At 40.4% G+C, this 24,677-nt stretch overlaps 2 protein-coding genes across 5 annotated transcripts in view; both read right to left on the minus strand.

The window, feature by feature from the left end:
* The window catches only part of TEAD4 (TEA domain transcription factor 4), a 49,922-nt gene extending 49,049 nt beyond the window's left edge, over positions 1 to 873 (minus strand). Inside the window, exons 1-2 of one of the 3 annotated variants that reach the window (XM_058825056.1) lie at positions 776 to 848; positions 364 to 442 (exon numbers count right to left, since the gene is read on the minus strand). The gene's annotated coding sequence lies outside the window, so the exon portion shown is untranslated. Of the gene's footprint in view, positions 1 to 363; positions 598 to 775 lie in introns of those variants that run through there. The other 2 variants (XM_058825054.1, XM_058825055.1) reach the window with 2 other exon arrangements.
* A 3,552-nt stretch (positions 874 to 4,425) lies between these two features.
* TULP3 (TUB like protein 3) lies at positions 4,426 to 23,494 on the minus strand. 2 transcript variants are annotated; one of them, XM_058825247.1, is made up of 11 exons: positions 23,446 to 23,494; positions 18,525 to 18,687; positions 16,416 to 16,592; positions 14,245 to 14,375; positions 12,291 to 12,488; positions 11,667 to 11,779; positions 11,179 to 11,293; positions 9,211 to 9,309; positions 7,128 to 7,299; positions 6,395 to 6,568; positions 4,426 to 4,826 (listed from the first exon to the last, which is right to left on the minus strand). In XM_058825247.1, exons 1-10 carry the CDS (start codon positions 23,476 to 23,478, stop codon positions 6,435 to 6,437), a joined length of 1,335 nt encoding a protein of 444 aa, XP_058681230.1. In that variant the 5' UTR covers positions 23,479 to 23,494; the 3' UTR covers positions 4,426 to 4,826; positions 6,395 to 6,434. The 2 variants fall into 2 exon arrangements, with proteins under 2 accessions (XP_058681230.1, XP_058681229.1); XM_058825246.1 differs by having other exon boundaries at positions 4,426 to 6,568.
* Between the last annotated feature and the right edge of the window lie 1,183 nt (positions 23,495 to 24,677).

Here is a 24,677-nt window from a genome sequence, read left to right on the forward strand (position 1 = left end):
CAGCAACCTACGTACTTCACACAGAGAAGCTTCATTATGAATTTTTTTGTTCTATTTTTCTCCCCGAAATCATCGTCCGTAATTTACATTAAAATTTACTACATTAAGTACTGCTCCTCCTTTCCACCCTCCCCAAGCGCATTTCTACGAACCATACAGAAACCGCTATTTCTCCCCCCCTCCCCATCATCGCTGCAGTTTCCAGCGACCGAGTTCCCGAAGTGGCAGCGCCGGCAGCCCCTTCCCGGCGGGGGAAGCCGGGAGGCTCCATTGAGGATGTTCCCATCGCTTCCTTTGTCGCACACGAGCGGCTCCGCACCCTCCCTTCCAGCCCAGAGCCATCGTGGAACGGCGTGTCCCGACCTGAGCGAGGCAAGAGCGGCTGCTGTTCCGCAGGGGCAGCGGGGACCGGCTTCAAATCCTCCTTCAGCTCCAGGACTTTCTGCCGAGAGAGCACCGAGCGCTGTTAGTGCCCGCCTGCCCCTCGCTCCCCACCTCCGAGCCCGCAGGGGTGGGAGCGGGGGCTGGGACGGGGGAGCGGGCGGGTCACCCTCCCGCTTGGCATCGTCGCCGCCGCCAAGGCGCGCAGAAAAAAAGTTGGCGAGGAGCGGCTCCGGGGTGGGCCCGCGGGGCTCTCCCTCGCCGGTCCCGCGGCGGCGGGGAGAGGCGAACAATGCCGGGCCAGGCGGGTGGCCGGGAAGGGATGGGATGGAATGGGATGGGAGCGGGGGGGCAGCCGCGCCGGCGGGAGCGGAGGCACAAAGCGCACACTCACCTGAGGAGCGCGGCGCGGCCGGCGGGACGGCGAGCCCGGGCGGCGGCGGGCGGGGGGGCGGCCGGGCAGGAGTTTGGGAGGAAAAGGGAGGGTTTTTATTTCCCCTGGAGTTTGAAAGGAGGAAGTGAGGAATGCGAGGAATGAGAGTTGGTATGAAATGAAGGCGGCCGAGGGAGGGAGGGACTGCCGGCTAAGGCAGGGGCTGGGACGGGGCTGGGAGGGGATTGGCGGGGGGCGGGGGGCAGCGGGAGAAGGGCCGAGGCGGAGTTGGGAACAAAACCCGGCGGGGCCGGGCGCTCCTCGGCCGGGGGCCGTGTGTGACCGGGGCGGAGGGAACGCGGGCAATGGCCGGAAGAGGGGCCCGCGGGGGCGGGGGAAGGAAACTCCGGGCGGGCGGCCGGGAGCGGGGGAAGGGGGCGGCTCGGCAGCGCCGGGAGCGGGCGGGACGCCGCCGCCGCCTCCAGGAATCGAGAGCAGGCGCGGCGCCCGGCCCGGGAGAACTTGGAGTGCGCGGCCCGGACGGGCCGGCCTTGGATCCCCGGGAACGCCGCCGCTTGCCTGGTGCTTTCCCTGGGGCCATGGGCCAAGCCCCGTGAGGGCGCTCCGGCCCCGGGGACAGCCCCGCGCCGCCCGGGCAGGGACGCGGCTCCCGGGCTCCCCCCTGCGCGCCAGGCGCGGCCCGGCGGCTGCGGAGCCCCTCAGAGAGCGGCCGTGATTCCCAGCCAGACACCCGCCGTGATTCCCAGCCAGCACCGCGGAACAAACAGCCCCAGCCTGACAAAGTACTCGCCCAGCCACCCGCAAAGCGGTGTCTCCCCGTGGCTTTTCTCAGTCTCAGGTCGGAACTGCTCCTTTCCTACCTGCTCCTTTACCTACAAGAATGCTGCGCTAGAAAATGCCGATATGAGACTGAGAAAAGCCACATCCACAAAACAAAAGCAGAGGAAACCAGCAAGTTTAGTAAATGTAGCTACGTCCTAGCAGCAGCGCGGGGAATGCAGCTGCATCAGCGAACCAAACTTTTCCACGGCTCCGGCAAGTGATTTTGCCACACTTGGAACTACCTGTGGCTGGAACTACCTGTGAAGAGTTATAACCTGGTTGTCTTTCTTCAAAACTTCAGTATATCAAAGAAACTGAGGTTTTTTTGTAGGAACTCAAAGCTAAAAAAGTTCCTAACTCTTTCAAATTGCAGTGAAAATTGCAGAGACCAGGAAACAGGTCCTAAATGTGTCCTAAGGCCTCAGCAACAAGATCCATCAATTTCATAAAAATAAGATTTTCTGATACAACTGTAGAAATGAAGAGTATATACAATATAAATGAGATTATGTCACAACATTCAGTGAAACGATTTTCAGGGTGTGTGTTTTGTTGTTTTTTATATAAAGCACTTTAGTCACTGTTTCTATTAAGATATATTTTAAAAGCTATAATATATATTTTCTATTAAGCTGTATTTTAAAAAACCACAATCTATATGAAAAGTAATTCACTTCTCATCACAAATATTCAGTGGGAATTCTAGGCCAGGTCTCATAATTGTGACTAACATTGTTTTGCTCCTATTTCCTTGCCAAACCAACACAGCTCAAAGAGAAAGAATTGAAACCTATTCCTTCCTGTGAATCATCACACAAATTGTTTGCAGGACTTCAGTCAGTTGCAGATGGAAATTCACTCAGGAGAATACAGGTTTTTTAGTGGTGGGTTGTTTGGGTTATTTTACTGGACATACTGCAGAGCTAAATGATTCTGCTTAGAACAGAAAGCTGAGAGAATTGGGCAAACTTATCAGATTAATTCCCCAACCCTATTTGTACTCTATCAGTATGATTTTCTTATGCAGTTTTTAAAATAAAGCCCTTCCCCCCCCCATAGTAAATTACTATTACTTTCCCTATAATAAACAAAGGGCTCAATTCAATTAAGCTTTAAAAAAATCCTTTGTTTTCACCAAAATTTTCAGCTGTTTTGCTGTGGGTAGTGCAATGGGTTGCCTTGTATGGAGATATTAATTGAATCAAATTAAATGATCAAAAATTTCAGCCTCTGGAATATATTCACCCATTTATGAATACATAAATTGAACGTTAAATTGAACATTCTAAATTGAACATTAAATTGAATGTTCTAAATTGAACATTCTAAATTGAATGTTAAATTACCATAAGTTATGGTTACAATAGCCTTTACCTTAAAGCATGTTGGTGAAGTTAGTTTGCTTCTGGATCTTTCTCCCATTTTGGAACAGAGGTGACCTCCAGCTTCCAGGGAGGAAATAATAATTCTATATAGAACACCTTGAGGGATGCAATGAGAAAACAGAAACTATAGAGTGTACAGTTCAAAAGATACAAGAGTTAACACCAAATCTCTTGGCCCTAGGATTACTTAGTTCCAAACTGCAGTTAGGTACAACAGTTTGATCCTGTGGCAAAGATGAGATTCCTGACTCTGCAAAAGAAGGAATCTGTCCATGTCTCTGTTTCACAGGACTATACACAAACACTTAACTCAACTTGTAAATCACAGGGAAAGTTTTTGCTTGTCTTCTGTATCAGGAACAGGAAACCTAATTCAATGTCATCCAAGAGATTTACAGAGCTGTTAATCCCAGCAAGTAGAGGAACACATTAATTAATTATTAGTATAGGGGTAACCATTATACTAACAGCAGCAAAACCTCATGTCCTACTGCTACCAATTTCAGCAGCAAAACTTCAATGAGACTGAGACAGCCCTAAAAGCACAAGAAATAATTCACTGTCTTTTATGTTTGTAAGCCCAAGAGCCTATAACAGCCTAAGAGCCATTTCCATCTGCTAGGCTTGCCTTTAGGACTCCAGTTTAACCATTTAATATGCTTCTTTAAGATCTTGCTGGGGTTTCTAGCATGCTACATTTGCACATATTCAGCTAATATTACTGTGTTAAGAACAAGTGCCCAGTCATGTTTCCCACTTAATTTTCTCTTCCCTCTAAGACTAATTTGGCTCAGATGGAAATAGTGGAAAAAACAGAGGTGCTTGAAGAATAGGGCTTGCATGTTGAGAGCTGTGCCAGTTTCTGATTACCAGATCCATCATGTCTCCTCTTATTGAGGTTCATACATCTCTCAGTGGAAATAGGAAAATATAACCACTTCAACTTGATATTCTTCCTAGCCTTGTATGACTCCAGTACCTGATTCAGAAAACATTAACTTATGTGCTTCAACAGTTGAATGGGCTCAGATGGAAGGTGGGAAAATGCAGTAAGGACCATCTCATATGCCCTAGCTGGATGCTGGGAAAAACATTAGAAACATGGGGCAGAGAAATTGAACTAGCTTAAACAATCAAATAGAAACCAAGAACTACAGCAATACCTGATAATATTGGGGGAGGGAGGGGGTAAAAGTATTAGAGAGACTACCCTTACATTTATTCCCAGACTTCCAAGTGTATGGGAAGAATATCCAACACCACAAAGAATGGGAACTGAGAATTACAAAGGAAAAGAGTAAGAAGAAAATGATGATATTCAAGAAATTGAAAGAAACTGAGGTAATAAGTCACAGAGAAGGAACAAAGTACACCCACTAGTAACAGCAAAATAAAAACAATCATTTAGAATTAAAGACTTTTCCATATATAAATTAGTTTATTTTCATTTAGATATAAAAGTTATAAATACAATTAATGTAAAACAGTATCTGATAAAGATGACTGAATCAGTTCATCTGTCTGCATAATTTGACTGAGGGGCTGTGACATGATCGTTTGATGTCAAGAAATAGCTTGAAGAGTCACTGCTGACAAGGCTAATTAAGTAAAAGGATGCTTTCTGGGCACACAGAAAATCATCTTGAATCAGAAATTAGCATCCTACCTTCAGGTCACCCCAAAATAACATAAGGCAATTTCTTTCACACATTCCTAGTCAGAAAAGTAATCAGACAGGTACACAAGCTGACTTCCTTTCCTGGATGGGCAGAGGGAATGCAGACCCATCAGCAAAGACTTCAGAAGAGCACAGCTGGAAAGCACTGCCAGGTCTCATCTTCAGCCTGATGAGCAGGAAGGCACAAAACAGATCCATCAGCATTCAAGTTCTCTTCACTGACTGCTTTTCTGATAAGATCATCTCAAGGAAATATCTCAGCAGCTACTGAAAAATGCTCATCTGAAAGATACAAGAGCTGGACTTCTCAGCCTCAATTCATTATTTTACAGTTAAATACAGCATTTACTTTGTGACTATGATCATTATTCTTTCTGGCAATATCGGAAAACGTCTTCACAAAATTTTGATAGTTTGAAAGCACAAGTGATATCTACCATTGCAAAGACTCCAGAGACCAAAAGCAAAATATCTGCTCTTTGCAGCTTGAAACAGAGTTAGTCTGCTGACAAGGACAATATCCAAAGCTGGAGAACACCTGAACACCTAACTCTTGTCTCAGTAGAGGGACAGACTTCTCCAAACTATTGTGAATATGGGTAATAGGCAAGAAGCAGGCAAGACAGTAATATTCTGTGCTTCAGTACACAGAAGATGTGTGCACTGAGGGCTTCAGGCCACACCGTGCTGCAATCCACCCTGGTGAGTTAAGGCCACATGAATCAAGGGTTCCATGCTGTGACACAGTCTCCATACTGTACATCCAGTATTAGAAATGGAACATTGGAAAGACACATTGCAGAGCCTTGTGGTACAATTACAATAAACTTACCAATGCCTTTGAAAATACCTGTAATCTCTTTTTGAGGTAACTCCTTCTTATAGGCAAGTTAAAATTATTTATACAAAATCTACTTTAATATGTCATGCCTTGAGATAATCTCACATTAAAAAAAAATAAAATTGGTCACAAGCTTATACCTAAAAATGCAGCAAATTTCATGAACAATGGCATAATTAAAAATATTTTTCATCAGTTTACAGTCTAGATTCAACCAATCAGAACACTGCTTTTCAGAAGTGGTACTGTATATTGTTACAATACTATCTTCTGCCAAATTCAGCCAGATTCTATCATGTATTCAGTCTCATTTTTCACATGGTTAGAAGTAACAATGAATATAATATCAGCCACCGAAAAGGGAGTATTTCAGATTTGATTGTTCTTAGTTTGGTAAAAAGACTGTCAAGGGATGGAGAGAAATTAGAATACTGAGAGGGAAATGGAGTATCAGTCTTAGCAGACAATCATTCCACAGAGTAAACGTGTTGTATTAGAGCCAACTCCAGCTGTTCTCTTTTTTTCTGAGTTCATTTGCTTAGGAACTCTTGAGTAGCATCATCTCCCAGGCTTTGTGGAAGCTTCAAGGTAAATGAACATTTAGCCATTATTTTTCTAATTCTAGCTGCAAGGAGTTCCAATAAGTGGGCTTAGCCCACTCTCGTGCAGCATCTGTAAATAAGGATTCTAAAAGCAGAATCAACACCAATGACAGAAACATCACCTAGATTTCTTGCTCTTCCACAGGCCATACAGAGGTTGCTCCCAAGGTGGTCTGCTGTCAACTCCCACAATGCTCTGAAGACTGGAACTGGTTTTCTAATAAGCCTGCAGAAGTCTGTCCTCCATTTCCCTTCCAATATGCTCTTCATTGCTACACCTGCAACTCTTACAAGATGTAGGGGTGGGAGTGAGTTCCATGTCTGTTGTCCCTCACTCACAGACCAATTTGCTGTCAAAGCTGGAGAGTCCAATAGCAAAAGCCTGAAGAGCACAGAGAGGGTAATTATAGTCCAGAGTGAACACATCTTCTGCTACACGACCAAACTGCATCACAATGTAGTCAGCTGGGGAGAAAAGACATTCAGAGATGAACAATTTCACAGTGAAGCAAAAGAAAAAAATAAACCACAAAAAAAAAAAAAAAAAAAAAAAAAAAAAAAAAAAGGCAAAACAAAACCCAACCACAAACTCTCCCCATATCTGCCAGTCCCAAATATATGTGGTTGGTGTTTCCATCCTTTCTCACCAGAGTGGCCTTGAAATCTGTTCTCTAGAGTGACTGTGCTATTCTAGAGATTTTTCTTCTCAGAACCACAGCTCAAACCATTCTTTTGCTGGCCTGAAGGTGCTGTATTAGACCTTGTCTTTCACTTCAGGAAGCTTTCATTTGCCCCCTCTTTTGCTGCAGTTATGGACAGCAGAGTCTGCATCCACCCCAGAAAAAAGGAGGCCTTATATAATTTTCCTGACAGCTCAGAAGTCCCCAGTAATCATGAACTAACTAGCTTCCTTTACCCAGTTTCCCTCCTCTAGGAAGGGTGTCCTATTCCTCCCAACCCTCATAAAATAAATTAGGTGCTCCCTGTTTAAGTAAGTCCCGCACACTCTCCACCAGACTCTTACGGTCATTGTCATGGACAATCTGGAAGTTCTTCACTGAGGCCTGAGTGACCCTCCCATGGAAGTTCAAAACATAGGATTGAGTGTCATCATTCCAGACTGGAGCCTTGTTGTGCAATTCAATGAGGTTTTCTAAATTTTTGTTTTGCCATTTTGACAGCAGACCCTCATGCTCCTGTTCAGAAGAAAGAAATATATTTATCAGATTTGGAATGTCTCTGCCTCTAAGTGCCACCTCTCTTGTGTGTGCACTCTGTCACTTCATTCCCTGTTTAATGAAACACACTGATAACACTTAAACTCAGTCCTACTGAATACTTTCTGCAAGTACCAGGAAGATACTTTTATAGATTCCCAGTCCAAGCATTCTTTTCACTCAATAAAGTAAAGAGAGTGATAGGGAAGGAAATGTGTGTTCAGGAAAGGGAGAAATTCAGAGTCCACAGATAATTGCCATCCTGCTGGCATGAATTACTTCTGAGTCTCATAATCTTTCTCTGATCCTGTTGCATCCAGTTTCCATTTCTAACACTGTAAACTTTGAAATAAAAGAAAATAATCCACAATTAACTGCATAGTGCCAGGCCCTGAGGTGCCTCAGTAGAAAGTCCAAAGGCTGGAGTAGAATGTAAGATTAAATGTCATCTTATTGGGTCTAATGAGTGATGCCCAGTATGAAAATCAGAGAGAAATAAAACTAAAAAGATACAAAAAGGAAGTAAACCAGCATATTAAATTTGACAAACAATGAATTACAAGGAGATTCAGGTTGTAGTGAAACATGACATATGATTCAATTTTAAAAGTTCTGCAAGAAATAAAATCAAAACTATCTATGTTAAAACTCTGAAGAAAAAGAGTCCAAGCTTAAGGTACTAATAGGAAAAAATGCTCAGAAAACAACCTGTTGTGGAGGTCTGACTGATGTGGCTATAGTATGTGCTTCAGTGTTATACAAAGATACCATAGCGGATCTTTGAGGATAACCTAAATAAAACTTCCTGTTCAGTTTAGTTACTTTTTAGTTTTATCTTTATTTACTTTTAAAAAATTCAAATAAAACCCCTAAGAACTGGCACCAACTGCACCAAGTGCATTTAGATTTAGGGGAGAAAATTTAAGGCAGGGCCATGGAGCCATTACTGTACTAATAGGAGAGATGGCAACACCAACTCAAAGACAATGATAAATGAGCACTTCCAGATAAATTTTTTCTGACCATTCACAAGAATTAAATCTCTTTTCTGGGCTGTCATGATTCTCTATTTCCATTTGTTAAGGTTTTTTTTTCCCTGACCTCAGGAAACACATTCTCGTCCTACTCATATCTACTCTCAACATGGCTGCAAATACCACCTTCTAGCTTAAAACACTGACCACACCTTTCAGTTGGTACCTTTTCTTTCTGCCTTTTGGTCTTCTCTCACCAAACATAAAACCCTCATTAAGGGAACCTAACAATTTTCATCACACACCTGAACATACCTTCAGATACTGTTCTGTAAGCTTTTAGCTCTAACGCCTCTCATATCTATGAAAAATCCTCACTAAATAGTCACAACAAAATTTCACCTTCTCCTCATCCCTCCTTCTTCAAGAACCCTCTTTTTCTGCTGCTCCTACAAAAAAGCTAATAGCATTCTGATCAAAAATGTATTTATTCCCTTGTTATTGCACCAGCAGTACCTAATCTGTCTATTGCCTATCTGTCACAATCAACATCCTGGCTCAGACTGGGAGCTCCTGGGAGAAGCAAGTGTGCCCAGTGTTCATCCAGCCCTCAGCACAACAGGGTCTCACCATGAGGGCGCCTTGTAGGTGCAACAGCAACAAGGGAGAGAAAAGTAAATCATTTAGGCTGCCCAAAGGACCCGTAAGGATACAAATACTATTCAGAAAGCTACAGAGTAGGCAGAAGCCAAGAACAAATTAATCAACACGTTTAGGCAACATTGTATTTATTCTCCAGAAGACTTGCTAAAGCCCTGGCCCCTAAAAGCCCTGACTGTCAGCCACACCCAGGCCTCTACAGGGAAGTTTTAACCTCTTCCTTCAATCTGAAACATGACCAAACTTCATAACTCACATTTCGTGGACGGATTGGAATTCGCTTATGATTCATGTTCATTCCTGGAATGATCACAGACATTTTTCTGGGACCCTTAAATCCTAAGATATTAGTTTCCTGAAAGACAAGAAAAGCCATTTTTTTCCGTAAATGAGAAAGAGAAAGAAAGATAGCAAAACTTGTATCACCATTTGTACTAGTTATTAGAAATTTGCTGGCTGCAACTGTAGCATCAGTTACATATTTGCAACTGTGTTTAGTCAGTGAGAACTGCTTTCTCATTGAGAGAACAATGTTAGGAGATGTGCATGGTATAAACTAATTTGGAGTGCATTTCTTACCTACTAAAACATTTACAACAAAATTATACAAGTGCAATTTCCAGGCATAAGTTTTTTGCACTTGCAGCAGTAATGTGTTGAAATATTGCTAGTGAACAAGCCTTAACTATGATGGAGGCAATATATCTTTGACTTGACTCTGTGTTGTCTGTATATCACCAGTTAGTCTAAAATGTTTCTGAACCATGAATGACATTTTTCTTCAGGTGCTGTTATTTGTGTTTAAGAACACATCTACAATTTTCTCGCAAATCATACTGTTTTATAAATGTTTAAGAACAAACCCAGGAAGGGAAGTATTCAGCAACTATCCAGGCCTCAATCTTAAGCAGATTTTTTCCAGAGTACTGAAGGAGACTGCTCCAAGTGGCTTGAGTACAAAAAGCAAAGGAAAAAAGTCCTGGTGTTCTCAAACCATTCATTTAAGAGTATCGGCTAAAATCCAAGGGTCCATTTAAAATGTTCTGTAACAATATCTTTGATAACCTTTAAAATTCTCAAAGACCAATTAAAAGCCAGAATCTTTTAGAAGTACTGAATTGATTGACAGAAGTGATACAGCTTTTCCTAACACATTAATGCATTTTGCAGACACAGGTCTTTGGACCTGCAACCTCTATTATGTCACTTCAAAAAATCTAGGGGGATGTATAAAAATGAGGGTACTGATTTTACTCATATTTAAACTTTAAAAACTCCTTATATATAAAAGTTCAGATTTCTGAAAAGCTGACTTTATATTAACTGTCTGTGCTCATACTAACACCTTGCTGTATCCAGCAAGGTAGGAAACTGAAGAATACTATATACAGAGAAAATATCTGGTAATACTTCTGTAAACGGGCTAGTACTGAAATTATCACATCAATTTCTTCCCAAGTGCCATTAAGATGAAGAGCAAAAGCAAAAAATCAAGACACTGCTCCAGCAGGCTAATGCATCTTTAAGCTTCTGTAAGAAAAGTAAAAACACCTGTGAGAAAAATAAAATTCCTTACACTTCACAGCAATTATTTTGTAGAGAACATCAAATTCTACTCAAACTGTAGGACTGGAATACAAAACAATGTGACATGAGAATTCTCATGTAATTCTGTAGTCTCCACAAGTGCCTCCTTACTCTGAATCCTATACTGAGGTGATTCACAAGAGCAGAACATCTCTAAAACAGAACTAGAGTGAATCACAATTTACCCTGGAACCACATCCTTACCACCAACAAAGTGCTACTGAAATAATACCAGCTCACTTCTATGCCTCAAAATGCCTTTGGTTCTGCACAAACTAATTCTGTTTCACTGGGTACTCCCAGTTCCTTCTCAGGGTCTACCAGATACCTGCTGGGCTGGAGGCAGCTGTGTCTGGCTCCATGTAAAGCATGTGTGACTGGCCACACACTGAATTGGCCAGATAAGAAGGTCGTAAGGATGTTTGTTTAGGTGTTTCTCCCGCTCCTGACATTGGTTTGCTTTTTTCGTTAAACTTGTAAGAATTTATCTGTGAAGCCTCTGTCTCTTGTTGTATCTGGTTGAAATTGGTCACTTGGTTCCAAAGTTAAGTGGAGGAGGCTGGCAGCAGCACAATTTTGCAAGCTCTTTTTGCTCGGTAACCAGGCACAAAGAACAAAAGGGAGAGGCAGTACTTACATAACAAATAGCTGCGAGCTCCTGTCTTGTATGAGCCTTTTCCACTAGACTTTGTGCCTTGACTGGGTTAACACCATGGTCATAGACTGTAAATTTGGTTCCCATGAGGTTTGACCTAATGTCAGGTTATGGAAAAACACAGAAAGAGAGGCATCAGTAGAAACTTTTGTCAGAAGTATTTGTACAACACAGCAAAAATACACATCTGCCATCTGAATCTTTCTGCTGCCAGCTCAGTAAGGAGCTTCTGTGACATGCCCATGTGAGCCTGTAACCTATCCTGGAGAAGCATCTAGAAAATTCCTTCTCTGAGTTACCAGAGTGAATGGCAATGCTGAAGAAGGCTGCCAGCCCAAGTGAATATAGATTACAGGAAGCAGAACAATGCAGGTTCATGCTCTTTGAATATAAACCAGATTGCCAGTCATAACCACAACTGAATTAAAATCCTATCTCAACTGTCTGTAGTTTTCATCTGTGATGCTCACCTGAGTTTTCCAATGAAACTTTCCCCTTTCCGAGATAAATCAGTTGGATCAACTGATATGAGGTAATTGGATGTTTTGCTCTTCTTTCTTTTTCTCCCTGCAAGAAGGAATGTCTGGAAAAACAAAATTTTGATCAAGGCTGGTGCTTTGTAAGAACGCAGAGGCATTGCTATCCAAATTGTTATCTCTCCATTTCCTGTATGCACTCCCTTTTTTATTCTGTTTTAGTATTACTGTCTCCACAATTTTGTTCTCTTCCAAAGTGCCCAGCCTGAAATCCTCTCTCTCCATCAGCTCACTTGGCAGTCCAGATTTAATGCACCTGTCCTTTCTAGTCTTCCCTCCTTTTCTTCTGGAGCAGTTCAGTCTCCCTGCTCTTGTTTAACATTGAACATTTTTATTCTTTTTCAAATTCATCTTTCACTGTATTATGGCTTTTAAACCACAATACAATGCTAATTACATGCTAATTCTGTCCTTAGTGCCGTGGCCAAACATATGCTGTCCTCATCTGCATGATGGCTGTCCTCCGCTACAGGTTTCTTATCAAAAGCTCTCCCTTGCACCAAACACATTTTTTGGTAGGAGTACAATAGCCAAGATAATGTGGGCTGCTTCCAATACCTTTTTGTTGTCATCCCTTTCCAGGTGCATGTAGTAAGTAGGGAAGAGCCCCCGGTCCATTCCCTTTTTATCTCTAGTGATTCGACACTTGACACTAATTCCACGGGGTGCAGGGCGCAATGCAAAATCCTCCAAGTTCTCTACTTCTCCCAGCTGTGCATCTGCCTGAGGGGATGGACTACAGGAAGCACCTGTTTCCTATGGGAAGAAGCATCATATTAGCAAATTAATATCAGATCAGAGACTCTGGTATTCCACAAGAAAATTGTGGTTTTTTGAAACATAAGATATCATGTCTCCAGAAGATACTGAGGAAAGGAAGGTTAAACAAGATACCACCTGTATTTTCTCAGAAGAAAGCAGCTGAAGGTTTTACTCTGAGGAAAGACTAGGTCTCCAAGGAGAAAAGAGAAAAAGTACCCATTAAGCAGACATGAGTGATTTGCTAGAAAGGGAGAAATAGGATGAGATGCTGTAAATATTCTACGCAAAGAACCTCTTTGCTTTTAGAACTTCAAATGCTGTGGAAAATAAAAGAGTAGGATAAAGCAGGACTGATGGATGCTGCAGTAAGGCAGGCTGGGATTTTGTGACTGAAATGAGTGCTAAGATTATGTTGGTTCAGAACAGTAGCAGAAAGGGAGTCAGCTGCTGGTGGAACCATATCAACTAAATGTTGGAACAGCCTTAGAAAAATGTGTATAGTCAGGATACACAGAATAATCAAAGGAATTTAAATTCTAATGGAAATCTGGTACAGGTCATAAAAGTAATTTCCTCTTAGAGGTAGCTGAATCCTATGAACTGCAGCACCAAAGAGATTCCTCTTTTATCTGGGCCTTCAAGATGAAGTTACAGTTTTATCCCCATTTCCTGCTACAGCCAGTAAGAAACCTGAGTGAATAGCACAGATACACATACATAGATCTGAAATGCACTGGAGGGTCTCACCCCTTTCCCCACTCCAGCACCTGTGTCTCCAGCACTTTGCACCCACAGCCCAATCTCCCAGACCTCTTGCACTATTAGTGCAGGGCATCATATACACAGTCACCTCACAAATACACTCAGGTGCATCTCCCACACCATGGACTTTGAAGGGTGTCCAGCATCCATGCTCAAACGCTGTGGTCTTTATCTGATCTGAGCTATCTCAGACCCTGTGTCTTCCTGATGTTGGTCTCTTCCAACTCACTGGCTAGTCCAGCATATAATTTGTCAACATATGTATGTATGCATGTATCTATATCACACACACACACAAACACATTCACACAAGAAATAGTTAGAAGTGGAGTTTCAGAAGAGTGTGGGACATGCTGAAGTAATCAAGGCACAAGACTTGGGCAGACAATCATACTGTTCTGCAGTTGTTTACACATATCTGATGCTTTTTACCCCCTTTAATCCCTGTCTTCCCATGTTTGTTACTCCCTGATCCACCTTGATACCCTTCTTTTCCCTCTTAAGTTTCTTCCCCCAAACATCCTATTGATGTTTGTCCAATCCCAGTATTCTCTGTTCCATTCCAAAATTCTGTTTCTCTTTGCATCCCACAATAAATGCCACAAACCTTCAGGAAGAAATCCCTCCTATGTTTGCATGGCATTTCAGAGCTTCTGAGTCATTTTGGTGAATTTTGCAGAGACAAAGGCCCAGTCTGTCTCCTTTAGGGGTGATAGTGCTGACTCACTGTGTTCCCATATTCTGTGATTAGGCTCCCTAGGATCCTCCACCCACAATTGTTCCTCTGATCATTGCTAAGTCTTTATGTTTAACTCAGTGTCCCTTCAGTCAGAGAGCCTGACAATCTTGACCTTACTCTGCTTTCAGGGAATAATATTGCTGGCTACTGTACTTGCAGCTACTGTATTTTAACCCAGTGCTCCAGGGGTTATCACTAAAATCAGGAACATGTCCAGTGCTTATCAGAAATCGATTTCAAGACACTTACTGCAAAAGACTTCTTGCTGGATGCAGAACTAGGCCTCTCAGATTCAGGGTTTGGTGAATGAGATACTGATCTCTTACTAGCTTCCTCCTCTTCTGTGTCGTCCTCATCAAAATTCAAACTGCCTGAAATTCCTGTCAGAATACAGCATGGATTTAAGCATGTAATCTCTGAAAGTAGGTGTCACGAGTTCATGGCATCACTAATTCATATATGACTCTTGAATACCTAGTCACAGTCTTAATTTCTGCTTTTTCAACTGATTATTCCTAATTTCTGTTTCAACTGCTGATTTTCTTCATGTGCTGTATCTCTTCCTAAGCCTTGCAATTTAATTCCTACTGATATTTTGCAGCAGTCACTGTGCAGATGATTAAGCAGCTGTCAGGCCTTTATTAATATGGATTTTACTTGATATTCCATGACATAACATATTGCTTAGTTTATGTTGTCATTGAACTTTGCATATGTTCATGCAGAAAAGTCCTCCATGTCTTAAGAGCAACAACAATAAAAGGAAATCCAGATCGATATGCTGACACCTATCCCATAAATTTGACTCTGTACAGTTTACATCCTTTACCACTTTTCCTCAGTCTTGTCCCTGAAACAGGGTATGTCAATTTTTCAGTAAGAGCCCCTCCTGTTATTACATTCATCAGATTCATAAATACTAATAATTACTTGATTTCTGAAACTGAAGCGCAAACTGAGAAGTTTCAGGACTTACTTAATCTTAACCTAAGCACAGTCCTGTAGAGATGACTGTAGGTATATTATTAAAATAACTTTTCATAAAGACATTTATGAAGAGGTTCTGTACACATCACTATTTGGTGTGTCCTTCCACTTGGAACTGCAACATCAATTGGTCATTAGGAAAAGGTTCTTCACAGAAAGGGTGACTGGGAGTTGGAAAGAGCTGCCAAGGGAGGTGGTGGAGTCACTGTCCCTGGAGGTGTTTAAGGAGAGACTGGATGTGGCACTTCGTGCCACTGTCTAGGTGACAAAGTGGTGTTAGGTCATAGGTTGGACTCAATGACCTCAAAAGTCTTTTCCAACCAAACTGATTGTGTGCATCTGAGATTTTGTTCTGTGATTCTTTTCTTTAATTTGGCTGTAGAAAGGAAATGTATCTAAAGCATTGCAGACAGACAACCTGCTTAACTGAATCATTTTCTGAGAACATATATTGTAACAATGCTCTGACATGGCATTGCCAAGGGGCATTGCTGGAAGTCTCAGATAAAACAGAAAAATCCAGTCTTAACAGCCTGTCAGTAAACTTCCCAAGGGACGTTTGGGAAGAGGAAAGGCGTTGACCTTGGTACTCCAGCCAATTTCAAAATTCACTGTTTATATTCTACCTCCACTAATTTCCCCTGAAGTTACTGGATATTCTCTCCTTTTTCCTTTTCCAACACTTGTGTAATGTTGCTATCTGTAAGTAAGCAGCTGTGCCATCTGAAAACTGGATGACAATATCTCTGAATGTGACAGCACCTCAATACCTGCAGTGTATGGGAAACATTCTGGGAGACAAGCTCTGGCAAATAAAAACAAGCTGTATACTAAATTAAACACTAGCCATTATTTTACTGCAAAGTGCTTAGACTGCATGCAACAAAAAAAGGTTTCCTGTAGTACTGGCAGCAACTTAAGATACTTGGCAGACAGAGCTTGACACTCCACTAGGAAATTACTCAATGGGATATCATTACTGAATACATAACTCAAAAACTACTGACTGTGACAGCCTGTGACTCAGAAAAAAAAACACCTTTCCTGTTAGTCTCCTAAAGAGTTAAATCATGGCATTTACTGAAGGGTCCTGCTGTTGTGAAAATATTCAAGCACCTTATCAAGATATAACATATCTGCAATAAAAACACCCCAAACTTTAGCAAAATGTGGTATAGCATTTTGTCAGCAATTTCCTTGGAAAGACCAGAATACAGCACATTAAGAAACCCTTAAAATATAATTGGTATGGTTAAAATAATATCAGGAAAAGGAACTGCAGCACTGCACTTCCACATGCTATAGAATCTAGTAGCTCTTTTAAAAGTGATATCCTACAGACATTTGTTTCATGACTCCTCATTTTTTAATGCCACTGAAATAAAGTTATAGAAGAGCCCCAAAAAAGACATTTACCCATTATTAACTCTTACCTCTTTTCTGTAATATTTCTTGCAGATCTGGCTTGCTTGCTGTGTCTGTTACAACCTCTCCATCATTTTCCTTATCTGCATTGTCTTCTGGTTTGGTAGATCCAACAGACAGAGTTTGGAGATTGGTCCCCAAATCCTGAACTTCTGATTTCAGGAAAGCAGCTGGTCCATCAATGCCTGCAGGACCAAATGAAACAAAAATTCCAAAGTCTATTTTTTTTATGGCCAAAGATACACCTCAGGATGGTGGCTCTTTTCATCTTCCCTTCCTGTAGCATCTCTTTAAAGTATTAAATATACTTGTTCATTTTTTTTCAGAAAGGAGGAGTCAGGCCTGACTCTGGTACAGACTGCCTATTTACTTTAAACATATCAGTTTCTCCCTATTTAAATATAGTGATTTTATTTACCTTTTTACAAAGGCTTAAGCAATTAAAACAAGTTGTACTTGTCATGCACATTGACAGTTTTCAATTTATTTACAGATATCTCCCTTATTTTCTTTTCCTTCACATTGTTTGTTTGCTCTTATGCCAGTGAGTACTCTACAGTGAACACCACAAATCAATTTGATAAAAGTATCTACAGCCACAGACATAAAAAAAACCCTGTATCTTTTTGTTAGAATAAAATTTTCATGTTTAAATCATACAACACAGCTGTGCACCACACTTGGTGGCGGCATCTTGATGTCAGGGTCTGGCATAACACTGAATATATAGCACATAATAGCTACGTGTAGCTCCAGCTTTGGAATTCTTGTTTTCCCACTGTCTTCCTTCTTAAAGCTCTTCTGCTTTATCTAGGCATTGTATTTCTGACATGCTTACTGCGGTTACCACATCTTACCAGGACTTGCTTGCACTGAGGAAGCGTCAGAACTATGAAAGGTAGTGAATGAACAGTTAAGTTTTCATTTGAGTCTTACTGAAGACTTCTACCTTAAAAGTTATACCTATCTTATCTCTCATTCTCTTCTTGACTTGAAAATGCCTTTTAACAGAAGCTTTCTTACACCTGATTTTACTGATTTTAGGCATATAAATGCTAGCACAAATACCACCACTTTCCTTCCCATCCTATGATCCTGAAAAGCATCTGGAGAACAAGAAAAATATTCAAAGAATATTTTGAACAAGAACAAGAAAAATATACAAGAGAGACGGGATAACATAGATCCAACTGTGATCTTCAAACCAGGTAATACCCCTTGTTTGGAGGTTTAAAATTCTACTGTGCATATTAATTTGCTATCAATACAAGGCATGTATTACAACATCCTGCAACAGCAAACACATCAAAACCTTAGAATGTTTCCCATAACTTTCTTGATAGGCTGATGGGATCCTGACTCTCATAAACAACTTCCTGACACTTCCACTAGAATGTAAGGATCTCATTGCTGCTCTTTTCATCTCCTTGTGACATGGGAATCCTAAGGCTCTCACTACCGCATTTCTTTTCACTCCTAAAATAATGGTCACTATTTTACTGCAATGTTTCAAGGCCACCGAGTTATTGCCTTTGGCCCTGATAGCACTTTGTACTTGTGACTCTGTGGATCACTATAACCTGTCATGTTTCAGCTGTCCCAGTGAAGCCCAACCAGAGGTAAAAACTATTAAGAGTCTAACACAGTGTTCACAACACTTTTTGTTTGCCGTCTCCACTTTATCATTCAGTCATATGCAACCTTGAGGTGAAAAATCCATGACACCATAAGGAAACACTGTACAAGCAGTCACTACTGAATTATTTTCTTTATCTTACAGCCTCAGAAGATTTTTTTACTTTTGATTTGTATGTCCCCACCTTTATAGAAGTTGCCAGCCCATTTCTACAGTTCTTCTAGCCTAAAACAAGGGAGAGATTACTCAAGGGTACATGAAGATTTACAGCTGTCACAAAAATCAAGGTGAGGTTTTTGCTTGCTTTCACAGTTTAGAATTGCTTAACCATATTGTACTACAATTCAACTTTTGTATATAGAAAAGTATGTAATCAATCTTATCACTTGACCCCTACCACAGCAATGTAAGCACCCATCTGTGACATAATGCATGCACTGGGATTTTGGAGAAGCCTGCTGTAATCAGGTTGATTATTTACCATGTAAAACAACATCACTGAGGACAGGGGTAGGAGTTTCTACTAAAGGAGTCTGCTCCTCGCACCCTTTGGGCTTTGACCTGCGTGGCTTGGCCTCAGGATTTGGCTGCACCATCAACGGATCGAGACGTTTCTTCCTCTGCTTCTTCTCTAGAAGAGCTCTCTGTGAAACAAAGAAAAGCAGGAAACAGATGAGTAACCACATCTAGAGAGGCAGAATCCACGCCTCAGCCACTGGCAAGGACATGTCCCTGATCAGAATGTCAAATAAACCTAAAGTATTCTTGTGAGCTCTTACAAAAATCTAACACACAGATATCACCGTGGTTTTGGAGTGAGATACTGACTTTGACTCTCCACGAGACGTTGACATGGACACCTCCTTATTTTCTGACCTGTCTTGAGACTACCAGTTAAATCCTTTCACTCAGTCTCAATTGCAGCAATCCTTAACAAAAATAGACAAATCCTTAACAAAAATTTCAGCAGTCATCCATAATCCAGTATGAAACAGTCAGGACTTGCAAAGGAAAAGGTTTTTATCTCAAAAGATATCACCTTATAGGGAAAACTTAAAGCAAATAGTTCCCAGAAACCAGTGCTGAGAGATAAGACTTAAAGTGGGGAGACAAGTAACAGTAATTAAAATAGGAATGACCCACTAAAAATAAATTTTATCTACCTTGCAAAATTTTTCCATATAATTCAGGACTGAAAGGAAAGACTAGTAAGTCCAAATGCTAAAAATGAAAACATTATTTCTCCAAGATACATATATATTTGATACTTAAGATTTCCTATTCAACAAGAACAGAAACAACTTCTAGACTTAAATCAAGACAAAAAGGGACATGGTGCCATTTTAGACAGACCTGCTTAGTCCTTAAATCAAAGGTGATGCATGAAGAAGGAAAAATCATATTCTAATATCCTGCACCATTATGCAAACAACTTGCAAGGTCCTTACAGTAGATGCAGTTTATCCATAGCTATCTCTTAGGTACCTGAACACCCCTGAAAATTGTTTTTGATGACAGAAACCATTTCTCCATCAAATTATGTTTAGTTTTGATGCAGTACCAGATAAACAATTCATCAGTACCAACAATACAATCCATTTGAGACACAGACATTTTTGGAGCCCTTTTCTCTCCTGTTATTCTTTTTCTCTTGTTGGTTTTTCCCTCTACTATTAGTCTTTTTATCTCAAGTGAGTTTTGTTCCTCAGGCAACCTCTCCCTGAGGAATTCCAATATAACTGAGCCCTTGATTCTTTATTTTGTCTGTTTTTTTCACTTATCTAAAAGAAAAAAACCCAAAACCCAAAAACCCAACCACCCACAACCAAACATACAAAACCTCAAATACAACAAACAAACAAACAAAAACAAATACCTTGAAACAAAATTACTTTTTTTAATTTAAACTCAGAATTACCCTTTGAAGACTGGACTGCAGTACAGGTAGTGTTTGCTACTGCAGAATTATTTGCAAAGATTATCCTGCAGAGCAAAAATTACACAGAATTCCAAAGAAATTATAACATTTGTCTAGAATAAGAAAAGAAAAATAAGCAGTAAAGTAAAATTCTTAGAAATTGTTAAATACAGAGGTGTTTTCTAGGAAGGTAGTCAGACCTTTCAGAAGAATTTACATTGGTTTGTGTTGCTTGTTCCTTTTTTAAATTAAAGCTGATGAAAGGTAAAAAAAGTCATGATAGTTTATAATTCTCTAAAGGAGAGAGGAAAAACAACAATCAAAACATTATACTCAGAATAAGGATTTGAGAAAAATTGTTGTCAAGGCTTCTCTACCTGACAAACAGACAGGCAAGGCAAAAAAAACCAAAACCCCTAAAAACCAGCAAGACACAAAACAGTCACAACCTCAAGCCAGTAAGAAAATAAGAAAATACACAGCCACTGTTAGAATGTAAAATTGAATTTGGGATCAACACCGGATACAGTAGTTTCAAGAGTTATTTCGTGGATTATTCTATTAGATACGTTTTTTTTTTAAACATTTCACTGCTCACCAGTCTAAATTTTAATTATTATTCTTATACACTGTGTTACATCAAAGGGTTTCTTGAACTCACCAATCCAATAGGATCAGCTCACATTAAAACAGCTTACTGCTGGTATATGTGACTGATCTTCCTTTCTTGCAAGAACTACAGGACAACCAAAGTGACAAAACTTGATAGTAACTTAATTTTTTTAAAGGCTTCTCTTTACCACTTTGCATACTGAGATGGAAAAAATATGTGCAAGTCCACTGTCAGGACAGCAAACAGCAGTTCATTTTCTCTCCATACGGTGGCAGAGCAGCCTGCCCTTCAGTAAGATGTATTCCTGGCTGCATTCCACTCGGGAAGTAGAAAAAGGAAATGGGTATTTTGTTTCGTTTTGTCTACTAATTAGCCTTTTCCTCCAGTTCTGTGTTACAGTAAAAATCCATTTACTATCACTAGATAAAATGTAGATAGTTCATGAACAGGACAGCAGAACACAAAACCCATCAAATAAATAACAAACACTAATTATCATTATTTGTTTTTTATTTTGTGTGCGCCATGCATTAAATACTTGCAGAAACACCTTGGAAAACCATAACATCAGAGTGTAGGATGACTAGAGGATCACAAACCACCAGCTCCTGTTCAAATGAGCTTCCAAGAAGTCACATGAGAATATCTAGTGTGCTATTAAGATAACTAGTTTAGTATTCTCTTTCTCCAGCTGTGATGGCAGGAAGCTGATACACAGGAAAGTCCCAACCACTCCAGCCTTGAAGGTGCAATCCTGTGCTTATTAGTTGGTAGAATCCTAACCCTGGCACGCCATGCAGGATGGATCCTGGCTAGGGAACATCCTCTCCTCTTCCAGCTGCCCCTTAGCTCATGCTGTGGCAGCAGTGACACTGGCAGTGATGGTGGCACCAGTGAAACTCCATGTCAAGAGCAGTGCACCACACCAGATGCACTCAGAAACACGGCAGGCTTCGCACTCCCTCTGCACAGGGAGATGGCAGCATTGCACTCGGAGCTGAGGCGCCTGAGGAAACTCAAATCTTCTGCTAATGAGGAAATAAGCACTGCCTGAGCAACCACGCGCTCTTGCCTCAAGGAAAAGGCAGTAGTCCAGGAGAAAAAGGCATCCTGGCAGGCAGAGCTGGCCCACAGATGGAACTTGATGTCATGCACTATTATAAATAATATTTTACTGCGATTACAGGGTTTCCAAACCAATCATAAAGATGGATGGACAGGCATGTCCCTGCTATGGCTTATTCCAGATTCTCTTTATGACCAGAGATTCTATATATGATCCTGCTGGGGTAAAACATTTTGAATTTTTTAAATTTCAATTCCTATAATTGTTTATGACAAATTAAGCAAGGCATCAGCTACAACCGGCAATGAGTCCATCATATTTGGTAGTGATCTCCTATTGACTTCTGTTTCTTCAGAAGGCACAGTACTATTCATGTAAAAGTAAACTTTAAAATTAATATCCAAAACCTAATTCTAAACTCCTAAATTAGAGATTGTCAGCACTTCTCCAAAAATCTCATTTGCAAAGGGCAAGGAGTTAAAATATATATAGTGACATTTTCTAGATGTTTCTTTTGCAGATGATTGCAATCTCAACCAAATCCAAGAAAGATGGAAACAAATTTGTGAAAGGAAACAAACTATTTAAACTGACTTCTTCATGGTGCAACTGACAGCTGCTCTGAGGGAATTCCACCCAGCCCAGCTGGCTTTTTTTGAGGAATAGCCATGCATCCCCATGGCAAGGCCTGACACTAAGCAAATCACAGTACCCAGCACTAGGAGACAGTGATTATTACCAGCTTATGACCCAAGACCAGTACTAAACCAGACCCTGAGGTTCATCACCAAGCAGTCAGACCACCCTTAGTTTTGGAATTTCTTACCAAATGGCATTTGACACTAAATGCTCTTTTATAATTTATTTTAATTAATTCTATTTTTAAATAAATATTTGTTTTTAAACAAGTGTCATTTGATAGTCTACAGATAAAGGACTACTGTAGCTTCCACAAATATGACCAAAGATAAATTTTACCTCTTGACTCTGAAGTGTTTTAGAAAAATGCCTATAGAGACCCAATAATGTTGATAATAAATTCAGTGCCTGAAGTCAATGCCCAGCAAACTCAGACTACAAATAATGACCAGGTTCTGGTAAAGAGGATTATTACCCACTGCAACAGTTCCCTGAAGACTGTTGTGTCTGGACTTAAAGATGCTAGCTGAGAAAATGCCTTCCTAAAAACCATACTTTAATTTAAACAAGATGAGTTTAATGCAAGATAGTGATCTGTGGTCCATGTGAAATGGCCAGCTAGAGAATCATGACTCTCACATTGCCTATTCTATTTACAAGCATTTGAAATTTCACAGACAAAGAGTATTAAGGATGGATACTTCATTGCTTTGAAGAATATGGTACTTCAGAAACTGAGACCAATATCCTGATAATTGACCCATGCTTGGCTGTAAATATTTTCATTGTAGGAAACAAAAAAAAGGTCAAAAGAGGGTGGAAATCCTTTTCAACAGCAGTGTTAAAGAGATTGTTCTATAGGTCAGTAAAACCATTCCTTTGATGCCTAAAATGGATAATTCCCTGCAGTCTTCCCATCTTTTGATTTATTCCTGCTCTCTAGTGACTCAATCCCAATTAAATAAGAGAACACATGAAAAATAAATTAATCAAACACACCAAAACTACAAGCCATGGCAAGGTTGACTTGAACTAACAAAAACCATTAAAATCTTTGAAGTTCATTAGACCAACCATTTTTAGCACTTCACCCCCATTTGTCAAGTCTTTAGAGGGCTGTTTGATTTTCTGTATTTATCTTTACCAGCTTCAGCACTATCATTTACCTGATTCTGCAGTTTCAGCTGTCGCAGTTTCATGCTTTCATCCTCAAAGATGCTGGAAAAGCAAAATAAACAAATCAATTAATTATTGCTATTAAACAGTTCACATTACAAGAACATAGGATATTTTCAGACAACAACTTCATCGTCAAGACTTCAAACTGACTGTTAGACATTACTTCCATCTCACATGAAGACCAAGTCACAAGGTATTAAAAATAAAATAAATTCTGCCATAAATAAGACTGAACTCTGCTTTAGTCCCCTTACTAACCTTTCTGGAAAGACTTTGAAAGCACCAAAGGCTTCATTACTGGTAGATGGAATACAAACCTCTGTTGAGGTGGGGCTGGGAGACAGTTTACACCTGAAGGCTTAACTCAGTTCAGATCAATTCAGTAAAGTCCCTGCTCCTTCACTGGATACCCAATTCCAAATGAATTCAGTTTTGTCTTGGAGTCAAGCCTACATCATTTTCTCTTCCTGCCAGATGTTCAGTTAACTACAGTTAATACCTGAGAGAATCTGTGTTTGCAACATCTGACATTAACTCCTAAAGGTAAAAAAATAATTATTTCCCTATTTCAGTATTTTAGAGATAACTCTGATTTTTTGTTCCGAGTTGTGTTCCATATAGACTTCCTATTTCCTTTTGTACGATAGCAAATTATTCAAAAAAAAATGCAATTTAAAGTAGTTAACCCCACAAAGGGGAAATGTTAATTGACGATTAAGCACATACTCTGCTGACCACAGTTGTGCTCTTTCCTTCAAAACAGTTTTGACAAAGACCTCTCTGGAAGTAAGAAAGCATCAGGAAGAAGGTACTTAATGTAGGAAGCAGACAAACATTATATATTTTATTATTAGCATGCAGAGAAGCATGGCAAGCCACAATTTCAATTTAAACAGGAAATTCTCTGTCTCGTCTAGGTATCCATAAATGTCCAGTGATGTGAAGTCACAAGCTGGCAGTCAGTGCTGAATATAACCCTAACAACAAGGAAAACCAGAGATACACAGAGAGAGCAGATCTGGGGTTTCTGCAAAACACATGCCATGGAAATTGGATTACAGCACACAGAGCTAAGGAGAGAAAAAAAGCCTGAGTCCCCTTAACCCCTAACAAACCACATTTGACTCAACTTCAGGCAAGCAGATGACAAATCAAAGGTCCTTAAAGACAAACTACCCCAGTAAACACAGACCCTGCCCTGTAAGATTGAAATATGCAG

Source organism: Ammospiza caudacuta, chromosome 2 (genome assembly GCF_027887145.1).
Source record: "Ammospiza caudacuta isolate bAmmCau1 chromosome 2, bAmmCau1.pri, whole genome shotgun sequence".
Taxonomy (NCBI): Eukaryota; Metazoa; Chordata; class Aves; order Passeriformes; family Passerellidae; genus Ammospiza; species Ammospiza caudacuta.